General features: G+C 53.6%; 1 protein-coding gene across 1 annotated transcript in view; it reads left to right on the plus strand.

Moving 5' to 3' along the window:
• The window catches only part of WNT7A (Wnt family member 7A), a 61,034-nt gene that overhangs the window by 21,222 nt on the left and 21,978 nt on the right, over window positions 1–17,834 (plus strand). The window contains exon 3 of the mRNA XM_077763713.1: window positions 1,583–1,854. Within this exon, the coding sequence (XP_077619839.1) occupies window positions 1,583–1,854 (272 nt within the window). The remainder of the gene's footprint in view (window positions 1–1,582; window positions 1,855–17,834) is intronic.

Raw genomic sequence — 17,834 nt, forward strand, 5'->3', positions numbered from 1 at the left:
CTGTCATAGGCATGGGCATCATCGGCATCTCACAAACAGGGAGACTGAGGCTCAGAGAGGACAAGGAGCTTGTCCAAGTCACAGCCCGCATGTGATGGAGCTGTGATTGGAGGTATCATGCGAACGGGGATGCCCTAGACAGGCTGGCATGGGATGGTGGAGAAAGGGCCCCGGTAGAATAAAGCCATCCGACGGCTCGACAGGCTGGTGCATCCGCGCAGTGGGAGAGTAGTGGCTGGCAATGGCATGGGAGGCAGGTTGCTTGTGTCTTAGCAGCCTAGGTGAGCAAGGCCAGGAGGCAGGTGGGGGTGCATGGAGGAGGCATCTACTTGTGTGTGCATCAGTGTAGCCTGAGTCCAAAGCAGCTTGGAAGTTGCCTCACCCACTCCTCACCCACTGTTGAGGTCACGGGCATCACAACCCTCTTCCCTGCCCCTTCACACCTGGTCAGCCCTGCCTCATCTGCCTGCTCTGGGCGTGGGGACTCTTCCTCTAGGGAGCCCTCCATGAGCTTCTACCCTACCCCACTGTGAGAGTGAACTTGCTGAGGGTTCACTTGGGGCTTTCCATACAGCAGATGCTGCTCTTGGACCCATTTTGCAGATGGAGAGATTAAGGATCAGAGAGGTTAAGAGGCGGGGTGGCTACACCACTGTGCCTCAGCTACTCAGGGCCCTCTTACTCCCACTTAAAGCCCTAGCGCCATCCTGCAGAGCCTGTGCAAATCTTTTCGGGCAGTTCCCAGCCTCCTGGTAGGGCATCTCCACACAGCTGGGAAGACCTGTGTGAAGCACTACCTGGTGCTCCCCAAACTCCCTCCCTCTGCTGACCCTTCCTGTCCAGGCCCTTCCTTCCCCTTCCACCCTGTGGGCAGTCCCTCATCCCTTCCCTAGACCTTGCCTTCTCTATCTGACTGATGCCTGAGGACACGGACAGGAAGGGGACCAGGTCCCAGCCTTCTCTGGAGAGGTCTAGTGAGAGGACCATGGAGAAGAGGAGGGGTGAACCTGTCAATGACAGGTGACACAGCAATGATAATAGGGACCCATGAGCCAGGCACAGAGCCTAGAGCTCGACACGGACAAATTCTTAAGGTTCTCTGTCATTGCTCTGAGAAAGAGATGATGGCCATGTCCCCATTTTACAGCCGAGGAGACCGAGACACCAGGAGGGGTTGTCATTGGTTAAGAGTCCCAGAGCCAGGGATTGATGGTCCTGGGATTCAAGCCCAGGCCTCTGGCTCCAGGTGTTGAAGACATGCCACTTTGCAGTGTGCCACTGTGAGCGTGTGCTGAGCGTACACGGCCCCGTCAAGTGTGGCGGGGAGGGGGTGGTAATTGACAAGGAGGTCCCCTCATCCAACCTTCCAGAGGCTGGACAGCTCCAAGGGCGTTCAGTGACAGGATCGAATGGGCTGGCGGGTGTCGGGCATTGTCATCAGCCCAACATGGAGCTTTCCTGGGGGTGAGGAGTCCATCTCTGCGAGCATTACAGTGAGTTCAGCTGCCCTTCTTACCCAGGCTCGGCCTTCTCCCAGGGTGCCCTGGACTTGACCCCAGCCTTTCCACTCTTCTCCCTGCAGGGAGCCGGGAGGCTGCCTTCACGTATGCTATCATCGCCGCCGGCGTGGCCCACGCCATCACCGCTGCCTGTACCCAGGGCAACCTGAGTGACTGTGGCTGCGACAAAGAGAAGCAAGGCCAGTACCACCAGGACGAGGGCTGGAAGTGGGGTGGCTGCTCTGCCGACATCCGCTACGGCATCGGCTTCGCCAAGGTCTTTGTGGATGCCCGGGAGATCAAGCAGAACGCCCGCACTCTCATGAACTTACACAATAACGAGGCAGGCCGAAAGGTAGGCAGCCAGGGAGGGGTGCCGGGCAGCTTGCACAGATGTGCGGTGACACAGCTTGTTCCTAATGGTTGGTGTCGGGCACTGGGTGGCAAGCCACGGGGCTCCATCCTTAGCCTCATTCTGCTGGACTCCATTGTCAATTTGCTGCTGGTCAGGATCTGTGTATGGGCATGAAGCGTGTCAGGGACTGGAGGGGTTGAGTAATGCAGTCCCTGTTAAGACAAATTGGATGTGACTCAGCAAGATGGAATGAGGGACAGATGTGATGTCTTATCCTTGGGTCCAAGAAATCAGCTACACAAAACTCAAGCTGTAGGGAGGGGTTGAAGTGAGTTCAGTAGGAATCATCCCTGTGAAGCAGCTGCCAGGGCTGCTAAAATGCCATTGGCCACCTTAATCAAGATCTGGAGCTCAAAATAAGGGAGGTGACTGTTCTGTCTTTATTGCCTCCTGAGATCCTCCTGGATTCTGGGCTCAGCTTAGAAGAGTCAGGGATGTTTCAGGATGTTTCTAGTGGAGGTGGCTGGGATAGAAAGGGGACTGGACACTCCTTTGAGGCGCTGGCTGTCCCAAGGCAAGGGAGCACATGGGTCTTCACGCCCAGAGGACAGAATGAGAGCCCATGGCTGGGGGGCGTCACAGACAGGCAGGTCCTACCAGTGTGAGAACAAGCCACAGCCACTGAGAAACAGGTTGAGTTACCAAGAAAGTGAGCTCCCCATCCCTAGAAGTATTCAAGCACAGGCAGCTTGACCAGGCATCTCAGGGTGCCCAAGTCAGAGCTGCCTGGCTTGGATGCTGTCCGGGACAGAGGCCTGAGGTTGAGAGTGGGCTCTGGAAGGGCCTGTGAAGGCCAAGGTGCTTGGAGCCCACATTGGGGCTCCCAGGCCCAGGCGGTGCTGGGAGAGGAAGGTCTCTGGGGGCCGGTTGGAGCTCCACAGAGAAGCATCTGTGAGCCAGCACAGATCCGAAGGGAGGGCTCCATGCCACTGGGTCAGGAATAGACCCCTGTGCTGACAGGAATGTGTGGGCGCTGCCGGAAGCCACAGGGGTCAGGCAGAAACGGGAACAACAATGAGGAAAACCAAACCCTCTGATTTTACTCAGGTTTTTACGCGTAGTCCCTTCACTTCTAAGTGTTGGCGTTTGAACCTGGCAGTCACGGCAACCCTTAAATAAAATACAGAAAAAGGTGAAAAGAACGATGACCAGAGGCTCAAACACATCTGTCTTCTGGCAAAGTGTGGGCTGCAAGCTGCCCATTCGGGCAGCAGATGGTTAAGGGGCACTGATCTCGTTCTGCTGGAGTCTGTCCGTCGGTCAGGTAGTCTCCTAGCCCTGGCTCTATCCGTTCACTTAATCCTCAAGGCATTCCTGTGATTGGTCTTCTCATGATCCCCATTTCCCGGGTGAAGATGTGGAGACACAGAGCAGTGAGGCAACAAGCCAAGGTTCCCACTGCTAATGAGCAAAGTCAGAATTTGAACCCAGGGCTTCTGGCTCTGGAGCCGGCATGGTCTACCGGCTGCGCGCTGTCAGGGCGGGGTGGTCGCAGGGCGGGCCAGCTGCCTGGGCTCACGTTCTGGTTCTGTCGCTCCTTCCTTCGCGAGAAGGGGACAGAGCTGGCAGGAGTGTCCTCAGGGAGGGGGACAGGGCCTGGCACAAAAGTAGTCCTCAGCACAGGCTGGGTGTGATAAGTCGTGCTAACAGGTGTCGTGGGAGAGGGAGTCCGTCGGGCAGGTGTTGGGGGTAGCACACACACGTTGGAGGGGAGCGAGACCCCTGGCCTGCAGAAGAATGACAGGTCAGCTAGCCCGTCCTGCTGCCTTCAGCCCCCCTCCTCCCCCTTCCAGCTTCTTGCCACATCCTGTGTGTCAGAGCCTCCCGCTGCCAGGGTGAGTCACCAGGCAGAGCTGCTCACCTGGCTGGGCCCAGGATGATGTCCTGGGGTAAAATGTAAGGCCCTGCCCATCCAATCCCATGGCTGGGAGCGCCTACCTACAGCCAGCATGCCCCTCCAGGGGCCCCAGCTACTCGTTCCTTCCTATTTCTGTGGTCAGATCACCCCTTGGGGCTGAGGTTACAGGTCACAGGCTCCCTCCTGCCCTGGAGGCTCTCACTCCCTGGGGGCAGATGGAAGGAAGGCAAGTGGCTTCCCTCTCCTGGCCTCAGTTTCTTCACCTGTGCCTACCCTGCTTGGGCCCCTGTGAAAACCGAAGGAGAGAATTCCCAGCCCTGGGTAAGAAAGTCCTGCATGTATCACATGGGACAGGACTTGAGAAGCAGTGGGTATGGGGCCTGTGGCTGCTGTTCCAGGCAGCTCTGGGGTGATGCAGATGCTAGGGGCTATTGGAGATCATAAAACCAACCTTGGTGGGCTTCCTGGAGGAGGTGAGCCCCCCAAATGAGTGAGGTTTGGCTAGGCAAAGAAGAGAGGTGAAGGCAACCCAGGTCTGCTGTATGGAGGTGATGGCCAAAGGTCCAGAGGTGGGGGCTCGGGGTTCGTTCAGGGGCCCTAGACCGGCTGGTCCATGGGTCCCTGAAGGAGTAACAGCAACTGAGTAGGCTGCAAGGTGGCCTGCCAGGTTAAGAAGCAGAGAGGGCCTTGCATTCTCCCCTCAGATCTTCCCGGGGCCGCCTTCTTCTTACTGTTCAAGTTTCAGCTCAAATGTCCCCTCCTCAGAGAAGCTTCCCTTTCAATTCCTTCTTAGCCCTTTCTCAGATGCTGCCTTGTTCCGGGGTCTTCTCCCCTCCCGAGGTCATAAACTTGGTGAGGACAGAGACCCTGCGTGTCTCATTCATGGCCACACACCAGAGCCTGGCCTACAGAGGCTTTCTACATACATGCAGAGTGAATGGTTGAGTGCCTCATGGTCCCTGGGGAGCCACGGATGGTTCTGGAGCAGAGGAGGTACAGAAGTCACAGACACTGACTCCAAGGAGACTGAGTAAGGCTTGGGGCAGCATCAGGAACAGGGTTTGGGAAAGAGCGGCAGGCTGGGTCCACGTGACGTTTCTGAGCGGGAAGCACTCTCCTGGCTTCAGGAACCCAGTGGAGGGTACTCCCCACACCTAGCTCCACTCTAGTTTGGGAGGACTTTTGAGGGGACCTTCTGGGAGCAGCCATTCACCCCGGCACTACGTATTTTCCAGAACCCAGAAGTAGAATTCGGGACTCCCCAGTGCACACGGGAAAAGACCCGAGCACCTCTTTGCAGGGTGCAAATGGGGGCCACCCAGGGCAGTGACCATACTACGCGGGCAGGGCACAGAGGGAAGGCAGCTTTCCAGCCCAGCCCTGCTGTGGCCAGACTGTCACTCCCTGCTACAGGGCACCCCAAGTCTCCAGGCACGTATCCGAGTGGTCAGGGGCAAGGAGCAAGGTCAGCCACTTAGCCTGGGGTTAGTAAGGCTCAGTGTATATCAGCTCAGGGTCCCATCCCTATTGGAGGCCTCGGTTTCCCCATCTGTTGAATGGGGCCATGATCCTCAATTTGTTCTGTACCCTCGGGTGCTGGTCAGGGGCAGCAGGTGAGGGCACCGGGGGAGAGATGCCCGCAGGGCCCTGCAGTGCGCTATTCGCTATTCAAGCAGATGGGGTCCCACTGCAGGGCCTCCCGCCCAGTAGGTTTCCGTGGGCCCCACACACAGCAGAGGTGGGTTGCTGACAGCAGAGAAGGGGCCAGCCCGCAGCTGCTCCTGACTGAGCATCTTGGAAAGGATCACAGATGTGTTTATCGCTGGCTCCCTTGCTCCTGCTGTGAGAAGACAAGACTCAACCCGACCACAGGCTCTGGGCTTGTTGGCTGCTGGTGAGACACAAAAGAGGGAACAAGTCAGGGAAGGGGTAGGTGTCCTAAGGGGCAGAGGTACGGTGGTGGGCCCCACGACTGGGGACCCAGGGCGGCCACCGCCTCACCTGGCAGACGAGGGAGGATAAACGCCATGGGCATCCTGCCCTTATAGGTCTCCAGTGCAGGTCTGAGCCCGGGCAGAGCCAGGCGCTCACCTGCAGATGTGGGCCTTGGGCCTGGGGAGGTGGGGGCACTGATACAGGCCAGTGGGGCTCCCCCTCCGTCTCGTGCAGTTGTGTGACCCTCAGGGTTGAATCAGAACAATCAGGGGAGAAGATAGAAATGCGGGTGCCAACAGCTCTTTGGGGAAGGCGATTTTAGAAGTATAGCCTCTCCCTATTGGAAAATGAGGGGCATGATAGTTTTGGGTTGAAATCACAGCCCGTGCAGGTCGGGGTGGTAGAATATTAGGTTGGCCCCCTCACACATGGAGTTTGGAATCCTGGGGTCTTTGGCTGGAGGGAGAGAGGCGTCAGAAGCACTGGGCTGACATCTTCAGATGGCAGAATCTTTGCGGCTTTGCAGGATTTCTTCCTAGCCTTCTGGGGGAGATGAGCTAACCACAGTTCTCGCCCTCAAGATGCTCAGTCTCGTGAGAGCGTCAGATCAGAGGAAGAAAAAATATGCTTCAGAGCTGCCCTCCACAGGAGAAATGCCACACAGAACGAAGAGGGAGTGGTTTCTTCTTGGAGAAGTCTGGAGACGTCTAGGAGGAAGAGGGGACTCTTTAGCAGGGCTTTGAAGGTTAAGTAGGAGTCCTCCAGGTGGACAAGGCAAGCGGGAAGGAGGAGGATAGTTCAGGCAGTGCAGGCGGCTGCTGAGGTGCTCTGTGGGTATGGGGAGAGAGGGGTAATAGGGAATGGGCTGCACAGGGGTTAGGACCAAATGCAGGGCCTTGAATGCCAGTTCAAGGAGTAAGACTTTTCCCCTTCTGCAGGAAGGTCCTGAAGAGACTTTGGGGGAGAAGTGCATAGGCAGGTTTCGGGCCCTCTCTGAGACACAGTGGACAACTGAGTAAAGGTGGCAGGGACCCAAACCCAGCAGGGGCCTCGGAAGAGTAGGGAGGGACAGCTGGTTAGGAAGCAGAGTAGACAAGACCCGCCTTGGGCTGTGTTGGGGACAGATGGTTGGATGGGTCTTCTCACCAGGATCATGACCTGGGGAAGGGGAAGACCCATCTCAGGAGAAATGATTAGGGGGAATTGGGTACCTTGGGGACTGGGAGACCCTGTGAGCTGCAAGGGGGGCGATGCCCAGGGGTATCATGGATGCCTAGACCTTACTTCCGGAGTGAGATATTGGCTGGAGCCACTTCCCGGCAGCCACCAGCAGGAGGCAGTAACAGAAGCCCTGGCCTTTGGTAGGATTGACCAGAGGGAGGATTCACGTGGGAAAGCAGGAGAGCTGGGCATTTCCCCGTGGGAAATGGGCACGGGGGCAGGGGGTCTATGAGGAGGAGGAGAGGGTGGAAGGAGAGCTGGGTGCAGGGACCCTTCCCGATGCATTCCCCTGCACATGGAGAATGCCCCTCTGGGGTGCAGGAAAGCCCAGCCTCTGCCAGGCCCCAGCCTGGAACCCCAGCCAGGGGGTTAGGGGAATGGCCTCTCGGCACCTCCACAAACAGCACACCTGGCAGGGCAGGCTGTCGAGGTCTTGCTGTGCACGGAGAGGGAAGTGTGGGGCAGCTCTGGGGGCCTTGATGGAGGGAGGGGCCCTCAGCGATCCCTTCCTGGGAGTGTGGTGACTGAGCCCCAGAGACGCAGCCTCCAGGGATGGGGGCCCAGCTGGGATGGGGCTGGCCCTGCTGGAATGTGCCGCTCGCTCCGAGGGAGGTGAGCTCAGGGGGATGGAATTCCACCGGAGNGGGGGGGGGGAGGGGGCAGTCTTGTCCCTTCCTGCCCTGCCCCGTCTGGTCTGGGTGCTCCTGGGAGCTGGATTCTCACCCTGCCCTGGCTGTAGGCAGGCCTGTGAGTCAAGGGACACCAGGGACCTGGCCCCTGGCAGCTGGGGCGGGGCCCAGATAAGGCTTACTCAGCTATGCTCCTCTCCACTGTCCCGAGGGCCACTTGCATATTTGACCAGATAGAGTGGTCAGTGGTGGCACGTTGAGGAGAGCCAAGCCCTACCTGGTCTGAAGCCGGCTGCCCAGGTGAGGCCGAGTCCTCCTCGGGCCACTGTGCCCTCCATTTCTGCCCCAGATTCAGAGCAGCTGCGGGTTCTCACCTTCCCAGATGCAAAGGCTTCTATCTGGAATTGAGGGACATGAGCCAGTAGCAGCTTTGGGTCAATCTTGACCTCCAGGGCTTCAGTTTCTTCCATGCTGGGACTCTATGGTGGGGAAGGGGAGGACACAGGGTTCTTAGGACCAGTGGATACCAGCTTTGTCTGAAGCCATACATTCCTGGAATTTGCCAGTCATGTTCCTGCCTCAGGGCCTTTGCACTTGCTCTTTCCTCTGTCTAGAATGTTCTTCCCTCAATCTTTGCATCACCAACTCCTTCTATTCCTTCAGGTCTCTGCTCACATGTCCCCTTCTCAGGAGTCCCCCCAACCCAGACTTTCCTCCCCTACATCCACTTCAGCTCTCTCTGGATCCTACTCTGCTTTATTTACTATGTAACACTTACCACCATATGAATTATCGTATTTACACAGCTCATTATGTTTTTATTGCCCATTTTCTTCCACTACAATGCCTGCATCACAGGGTAGGGATTAGGTAAGGTCACAGGTGTGTTCCCTGACAGCTCAGAGCCTAGAGCCTGCTCAGAGCCCCCTAGGTACCCCTATATGTCCATTTTCCCTGTGCCTAAGACAGTGCCTGACACGTACTAAGTGCTCAAGAGATATTTGTTCAGTGAATGAATGAAATGACAAGTATCTGCTCTTACCTTGGGGAATTTCCCAAGAGTAAGATTGCCAGATAAAAACACAAGACTCCCAGTTCAATTTGGATTTGAGATAACAAATACTTGTTTTAGTACGAGTATGTCCCTAATATTATGTGGGACATACTTATACTAAGAAAATATATGCCGTTCAACTCAAATTCAATTTTTACTGTGTTTCTTGTAGTTTGAAATTCAATGTTGTGATGTCAACATGTTATAAATACGCATGCAGTTGTCAGAACACAGAAAGACAGCGCGTAGCTTTGCCCAGTTTTCCCGGACAGCTTGCAAACCGGTGGTATGATATCACAGCCTGGATATGGATGTTGATACAGTCACGACACACAACCTTTCTCTGAGATAAAGGCCAACGCCGGGATGCACGGCAGTTGTCTGGTTCACTTGGGAAGAAAGCGCATCCCCCCCTCCCCCGCAATGTACGAGGGACCCAGTTTCCCTGCGTCCGGCATTGTCACTGGTGTTTATTGCTGCCATTCTGGTAGGCGTGTGCAATGTCATGCTGTGGCCTTAACCAGCGGTTCCCTAATAGCCAATGAGCCGCCCGTCTTTCTGTGTGCATGTTTGTCATCCATATTTCCTCTTCAGTGCAATGTTCTCATGTCTCGTGCCCACTTTTAACATTTATTTTTATTTTTTTAATATTTATTTATTTTTGAGAGAGAGCGAGAGAAAGAGCATGTGTAGGGGAGGGGGGCAGAGAGAGAGGGAGACACAGAATCTGAAGCAGGTTCCAGGCTCCGAGCTGTCAGCACAGAGCCTGACATGGGGCTTGAACCCACCAGCTGTGAGATCATGAGCTGAGCTGGAGTCGGACGCCCAACTGACTGAGCCCCCCAGGTGCCCCTATATGTCCGTTTTCCAATTAGATTGTTTGCTTGTACTGTTGAGTTTTGAGGTTTCTTGCTAGCCTTTTGTCAGACATGTGGCTTTTGCTAATGGGTTTTTCTCAGTGTCTAGCTTATCTATTTTTCCTTGTCACGGGGTCTTTTCAGAGCCTTGAACTTCGATCAGGTCCAATTCATCAATTTTTCCTTTTGTGGATAGTGCTTTTGGTTTTGGCTCAGAACTGACTGAACCCTGGTGCCAAAGTCTGTGATTCGTTTTCTAGTGACCAAATCATTTTTAAATCAACGAATGGCTTCTCTCTTATTTTCTTAAAATTTATTTATTTATAATTGTAGTAAAATACACAGAGGGTCACACTCACCATCCTATTCATTTTGAAACGTGCAGTTTGGTGCTAGAAGTCCATTTACCTTGTTTCGCAACCATCACCATCGTCCATTTCCGGAAATTTCTCGACTTCCCAAACCATTAAACAGGAAGTGCCCGCTCACCCTCTTCGCCACCCGCCATCCTGCTTTCTGTCTCTATAGATCTGCCTGACCTAGGCACCTCATATGAGTGGGATCATGCCGTATGTGTCCTTTTGCGACTGGCTTATTTCACAGAACAAAGTGGGATTCGTGCCCGACCCCTGTGGCTGGCCCAGCGGGAGCCTGGCTGGGCATTGTGTGTGCTGATGTGGGGGCCAGCTCCCTGGGCCGGCCAGGCCGGGTATGGGGACCCAGAGGAAGGAGCCAGGACCAGTCTGGAGTGGAGGCTGCTGAGGAGGCGTCGGAGTATCAGCCCAGGTACAGGAAGAGGATGCCTCCCGAGACCTGAAGTGTTTTTACTTTTTTCTGATGACACAGCCAGGGCAGGGCCCAGCCAGGTCCCATCAGTGATGCCTCTGTGATAGCAGTGGGTGCTGGGGAAGGAGGGGATGGACAGGCCGCGGGGCTGGGGAGCAGGGGCAGAGCTTATAGAAGACAAAGGTCTCTGGGTCTCCAGCTCCATGGTGCCTGGAACTCAGCGGCCCATGTTGCACCTCCTGACCCTGACCTGGGCATGGGCACAAGCTGCCCAGGGCAGGCCCAAAGGAGGTAGCTCAGGTGGCTCAGCCTGGAGTGGACAGCCTCCCGTCACTGAAGAGTGGGTTGGGGGGTGGCGGTGGGGTGGCATGCAGGACCAGGGCTCATGATAGAGGAAGATGGGAAGATGCAAGTTTCAGCTCCACTGAGAGAAAACTTGCTCCCAGAAAGCGAGACCAGCTGGTGTTTGCTTGGGGAATAAAAACACTATTCTAATCTTAGCTCTTGAAATGCATGTGCTGGGTTTAATCCCACAAGAGTTGTATGAGGTTAGCTCTCTGTGGTGTTGTCTCCAGTTTACAAATGGAAAAACTGAGAAACAGAGAGGTTCAGAAACTTGCCCAAGGTCACACAGGTGGCACCCAGCAGGGGCTACCCTCGGATCTGAACCCTAGCAGGCCAACTCCGGCCTCAGTTCTCAACCACTGACCTGTCTTATTAGCAGCTGGAGGGGTTCTCGGACTTGGATGCATTTATCCTCACCCCCAGTTCTGACACCCCTATGATTCTAAAATGTTTCTTGAGATTGTCAGATGCCCTGTTTTGGGGAACTTGGAGGCTCTCTAGTCCTCGGCTCCCGCCAGCAAAGGCCCCAGGGGCTGGTCATTTGGAAGCTGTGGATGACTCCTCTCCCATTCTGGGAATGGGGGCCCTGGGCAAGTCCTGGGCCACTGTCCTCTGCCCGGGAGACCCAGAAACTTTGGGGCCAGGAGGGAAGTTGGCTATGTGGAGAGACTTCTGCACATTGCCCTTCGGGGGGCTCAGGATGCCACCGGATGAGATGTCCGCACCTGGGCATGCCTGGTGCCCACACCTGTGCGGAGACCTGGGGCACCTTCTGTTTTAACAAGGTTTCGGGGCTTACTGAGCCTGGTGATGTCACCATGGGGGTCACATCTCTGTGCTGCCAGATCCTTGTCGTCTTTCCAGACAATTGTGAAGGCCACCTTGGCACCTCCCAGAGATGGACCCTGGCACACAGTAGGTGCTCTTAGTGACATGGGTGCTTACAGCTGTGCTGGCCACTACATTTGCCACAGGCCATACCTGTATATATTTTTAGTTAGTTTGTTTATTTTTATAGAGAGTTCGAGCGAGTTGTGGAGGGGCAGAGAGAGAGAGAGAATTCTAAGCAGGCTCTGTGCGGTGCTCAAACTCATGAACCACGAGATCATGACCTGAACCAAAATCAAGAGTCAGTCTCTTAAGGAACTCAGCCACCCAGGCGCCCCTATCTGTGGCTTTTTAAATCAATTACAAACAAATAAAAGTAAACATTCAGCTCCTCGGCCCACATTTCCAGTGCTGGGGAGCCCCATGTGGCTCGTGGCTCCCGTATTGTGTTGGGCGGTTTCCTCATTGCAGGGAGGTCTGGTGGACAGCGCCTGTCAGCTTAGGGGAGCCGTGGACACAGACAGTGGTGTGTTGTTAAGGGGACCCAAGAAGGTCCTGGCAGCAGTGGGAGCGAGTCCTTTCACCTCCTGGCCCCCAGCCAGCCCTGGGGGTTCTCAAACAGTGGCCATCTGATTTCTCTTGGAAGGAATTCCCAGTGTGGCTGCTGGCCCTTCAGCCAGGGGACTCATTTGAAACCGAACTGAGGTGGGGAGGGGGCCCTGAGGGGCCTCCCAAGTGGGGTGAAGCCGAGGGGGCTCAATTTCACCATGGTGAGACCTAGTCAGAAGGCGCCCACCAGGGACAATTGCTGCCTTTGTCTCAGCAGGGGGACTGGGGCTCCTGGGTGTTATCAAATCTGCTGGGATGAAGGGAGGAGGAGCCAAGTGGTGGTGGAGGGGAGACAGGGCGAGAAGGGCAGGAATGGTCCTGGAGGGGAGGAGGGAGGAGCAGGGTGGGGCCCCGCAACATGGGGGAGCAGGCAGGTCACTTTCCCTAAATCTGAAAGCTTGCGTGTCCTTTGAAGAGAATTCCAGGCATCGGCGTGTCCTGAAAAAGTCTCCTTGCCTGAGAAATGGGCTTCTTTAAATCATGACCTTGCATGTGCCTTAGAGTTACAAATATTAAACGCTGCACACAGGGGTGAGTGCTTGCTCTGTCCCATAGAGTTAATCTGTTTCCTTGGCCTCATAACCTCGGGAGGTAGGGGAATCCTTGTTAACACCACTCCACAGTTGGGCAGCTGGGGTCCAGGCAATGACTTGAGCCGCATCTCAGGCTCCTGGCCAGTCTCAGAGGTAGCAGAATGAGTTACCTTATCTCCGGGCCTTCTGGGATGTTAGGGGTGGGGCCAGGCCCTGAGGCCAGGAGGATGCAGGCCATGCGAGCCCAGCACTCAGCTGCTCTGTGCAGGTCTCTCAAGGCCTGACATAATATGTGGCTGCCCATTCCAGGTGCTCTCCATAAACAATCTCACAGGGAAGGGTCTGTGTTGTCACTCCCATTTTACAGATGAGGAAAACTGAGGTGCAGATCAGTTAAGTGGTACACTGAGGCTGCTCAGATGGATAACATGTGAGTCAGGATTCTCTCCCAGCCGTCTGCCTTTGTAGCCTGTGCTCTATGCAACCTCTTCTCAGCCTGCAATAGTGCGTGTGTGTGTGTGTGTATATACACACACACATATATATATAGTGTGTGTGTGATATGTATATACACACATATGTTTATATATATAATATATGTGTGTGTATGTATATGTATATTTGGGGGAGAGGGAGCCTAGAGGATTTGTTGTATTATAAAGTAATAATTCTAACAAGAACATTGGTAAAACACTTTATAATTTGCAAAACCTTTCTTTTAACACCTTGATGGCCAAGGCTTGAAAGTCTCTTCCAAGAGAGGGGCGAAAATGTGCCCATTTTGCAGGCAAGGCAACTGAGGATCTGGCTGGGTGCCACGCAGTCTGCTAGGAGGATTGCCTGTGGGGAGCAGTTCTCCCCTGGGCTTTGAGGGTCCTGGGGGTGGGGGGAGGCAGGTCAGGGGGCTCCTGGCCACACTGTGCTCTTGACTCATGAAGGGATGTTGGACTTTTGTTCTACACTGGGAGCCGTGGATGACACGGCCGTGGAAAGTGCTACGATAAAAATCCCAACTGCAAAACTTGTTTATGGCGTGACCTTGGCAACCTTCCCCCTCTGAGCCTCAGTTGGGAGAAAAATGATGATCTGTGTACTTCCCAGAGGTGCTGTGCAGGCTGAATGGGACCATGATGAGGGCTCAGAAAATAGTAGCCACTATTATGAATATTATTATTAGTAACGATAGTAGTCCTGTTACAGTTAGGTTTTAATCCCTATATTCTATTCCTAAGGTTCTTTAAGCTCCATTTTCCCCACATACCAGACAGGTAGCACACTGGAAGGAGTGAGGAGCAGATGTCTGGGAGGTCACTGGGATTTGTCACTTTACTGAGAGAACAGGAGACCAAGCCCTTGCAATGCCACACTGGTGTTCCCGGCTCCCAAACAGGGGCGGTCTGTCTGGGTCTGTCAGTCATGTGTGAGCAGCCACCTCCAGCGAGAGGTCCCTGCCCGTGTCCTTTCTGGTCCCCACGCCACGGGTACCAGGAACATGCCACCTTCCGGGACCTGCAGGGTTGTCCAGTCCCATCTCCTGCCCAGATTCCCCGCCCAAAGTCAAGCCTCACACATGCAGGTGCCTCCCACTGTCTACCCCGGAATGCCTGCTGGAAGCCCCACCTCTCCCACAAACGGGCCCCTGCTTCACTGCCCCCAGCCCCCAGCTCCATTCTTCCAGTCGTGCAGCCCCAAAAGCTTGCTTTGCCCTTGATGCTTTCTTTCACACTCTGCATCCAATATGTTGATTCTACCTATAACATCTTTCCAGAATCTTCCCCCTTCTAACAGCCCGTACCCCTGATCCTCTGGCCAAGCTACCATCATCTCTTCCCTGAAGTAGCACAACAGCCTCCTAACTTGTTTCGCTTCTCCCACCTCGACCCCTGCAGTCTTTTCCAGCATAAGTGAAATCATCTCTCCTCTGCTCATGACTTTGTAGTGGCTCCCAACTCACTCAGAGTAAACATCAAGTCTTCACAATGCCCGACAAAGCTCTTTATGACCTGGGCCCCCGTGACCCTCTGACCTCATCCCCTTCTACTTCCTCTTTGCTCACTCTGTTCCACCTGCTCTTTAAGCACACTGGGTCTATACCTACCTCAGGACCTTTGCACTTGCTGTTTCCTCTGCCTGGAATGTTCACCCTCTAGACATTCACCCCTTCACCTTCTCAAGTCTTCGCTCAAGTATTACCTTCCTAAAGAGGCCTTTTCTGACCACTTCATTTGCAACTGCTGCCCCATCTGCCTCACCACTTCCTGTCCCCTTCCATGTTTTCTTTCTCTACATAGCACTTATGACCACCTGACATAATATTGACGGTTTGCCGAATGATCCCAGTGTGGCTGGGAAAAGTTAAAGTGTTTGCTATAGGAGGCCTCCTATGGGAACAGTGCAGGCTCAGACAGACGCTTCCTTCTGCCTTTTAAACTCAAGCCTGTGCCTTCAATATTGGTTCCTCTGGGCCAGGTTGACATTGAGCTTTCATTCTTAAACTCCTGTGTAGGCTTTGTCTTACTCTGGGCACTATATGAAGTACTTTATCTCTATTAACTCATAACAATCTCAACCTAGTGAGGTAAGTACAGTTGTCAACTGCCTTTTATGAATGAGGACACTGAAGCACAGAGAAGTTCATTGACTCACCCAAGGTCACATAGCTAATGAATAGAGAGGCAGGATCTGAATCCATGCAGTCTGGGTCCAGAGTCTATACTTTTGCTATATTCCTCTCTTCTGCACTCACTCACTTATTCATTACATATTTATAGTATCTTCTTTGTGTCACGTGTGAGATTTTAGAGACCTACAGGTGACTGAAAGCATTGCCCTTGCCATCAGAGAGCTCACAGTCTGATGGGAAATGCAGAGGAAGTAAATAAGGAGAAAGGAGAAAATATTCATCCAGTAAACATTCACTCCTAAGTGTTAGGCATTGGAAATCAGATATAATACTTCTGCTTTTGAGGCTCTTACATTGTAGTAACAGAGGAAAATGGTGAATCACTGCATATATTCATGATGGCACAAACTGGATTTGGTAAAAGACCCCAAATGGTGGGATGGTGAGACCCCAGGATTGGAGGTCTAACCATATGGGGGTTGGTTTGGATGGCTGAGTGGTTGGTCAGATGGTTGGATGGTTATGTGATGGATAGATGGACAACTGAATGGGTAGATATTAGAAGATGGTTGGATGGATGGATAGATATTTGGAAGGATGGAGGGATGGACTGTATTTGGAAGGATCGTTGGATGAATGGTTATGTGGATGGACAGGTGGATGAATGGATGGATGGATGAATGGATGGTTATTTGGAAGGATGGCTGGTTGAATGGGTGGGTGAAAAGCTGAGCTCATTGCTGGCAAGTTGGACATTTTCCCAGTGAGATCACCAGACCAGCTCAAAGAAAGGGATGGAAATCCATGCATTCATTAATTCAGCAAATGTTTATCAAGCACCTATTTATGTGTCTGGTACTGGTTTAGGTTCTGGGATTAGAGGGTACTTGCCTTTATGGAGCTGACATTCCAGAGGGAAAGCAGAGGACAAACAAATAATCAGAGAGAGAATGTACTGTCAGAGAGCAATAAATCCCATGATGAAAAAGGAAAGCACAGTGAGAAGAAGGGAGAGAGGGGCAGGGGGAGAGTGGGGAGGGTAGGAGGTGAAGTCACATGGGCANCATCGCCTCCGGACCCTGTGAGGAGTGTGGGTTTGGTTGTGTCCTGGAAAGCCAACGGCGGACTTTGAACCTGGACCCATATGCCTTCGGAAAGGCACCACCCTCGCTGCTCCCCTCCTGTGGGCTCCCAGGCCTGCTCCCGCCCAGCCTGCTCAGAGTTGGGAGGCTGTCAGCATTTTAATTACAGCTCCCAGCTCTCAATGGTTCACAACTCAACCGTAACAGGCCCTGGGCAACTTGTGGCACCTCTGAGTGATGTCCTCGCTTACCATTTCTATATTTAGTGCCATGTAATGCCCGTGGGCCAAGTTTTCAGAGAGCAAAAAGAGGAGGAATTTAGGGGGAGTTGGTTACATTGGTTTTTGTAGTCTAACACACAGATCTGTTTTCCAGTTATTTTCTGAGATTATTTCCCAGACTTTGAAAAGTTACAAGGTGCCAACCAATGGTGCATTCCACGTTCACTTCTAACAGGGACTAGTCCCTCGCAAAGCTGCCCTTTTCACTTGAAAGTATGTTTGCTTCCCGGTGCGAGAGAGCAGGGTTCGAAGGATGGCCATGGACCAAGTGTATGACTCAGGGACAGAGGCATCCATTAGTATTTCACATGATGCAAGCTGGACTTCGGGCCGTCGGAGCCCACTCTGTGCCTGAAACGCAGGTCCCCAAGACCTCCAGTCGAGGCATCTGCCAGGCATCCCACATTTACACAGGCACGCAGATTCCCTAGGGAGCAGATGTGGAAGAGCAGGCTCCAGGATCTGTACTTCCTACAAGCCCCCGCGAGGCCATGCTGTTGGTGCTAGGGCCATGCTTTCAGCAACAGGGAACTGACCAGCCACCCAATAGAAATCGACATGAGCCATGCAGGCAACTTAAATTTTTTGTAGCCCTACCAAAAAGGTTAAAAAGGGGGTGTTACATTTAATTATATATTTTACTTCGTCGAATACCCCCCAAATACTGTCATCTCGATATGTAATCAACATGAAGATCTTGAGACGCTTTATGTTATTTTCTTTCCATAAGAAGTCTTTGAGACCTGGCATTTGCTCTACATATAAAGCTCACCTGTGTGCAGACTGGCCACAGTGGCTGGTGGCCGCTGTTTTGGATGGTGCTGATCTACATTGGGCTGGCACCTCTGGGGATAGAGAGTCCACTCCGTCCGTGATGTGCACCCCCACCCTGCAGGCTCAGTCGAGAGTCACGCCCTATAACAACGAGGAAGGACCGCTTTTGCTCCCCAGGTCCTCCAGCTCGACGGCATCATCTGCCGAAAATTGTTCTGCAAAAACGTGGACAGACCGACCAGGCCCCTTGAGGCCCTGTCCTCTAGCTCCCTCCTGTGAAGCAGGCACATCCCACGCTCTGCCTCAGTTAGCAACCCTGAGATGGTTTCCATTGTTGTTCTTAAGTCCTGGTTTTTTTTCTGAAGAACCCGGCTCAGAGAGGTGAAGGGATATTCCCGTGGTCACGGAGCCTGGAGGCGCCAGAGCTAGGACTCCTGGTCAGCAAGCTGGGAACTCCTCTCCGCTCTGGGACGCTCCAGTTCCTTTGGTGCGATGTGACTTCAGA

The sequence above is a fragment of the Crocuta crocuta genome, unplaced genomic scaffold, assembly GCF_008692635.1.
Source record: "Crocuta crocuta isolate KB4526 unplaced genomic scaffold, BGI_CrCroc_1.0 scaffold184, whole genome shotgun sequence".
NCBI lineage: Eukaryota > Metazoa > Chordata > Mammalia > Carnivora > Hyaenidae > Crocuta > Crocuta crocuta.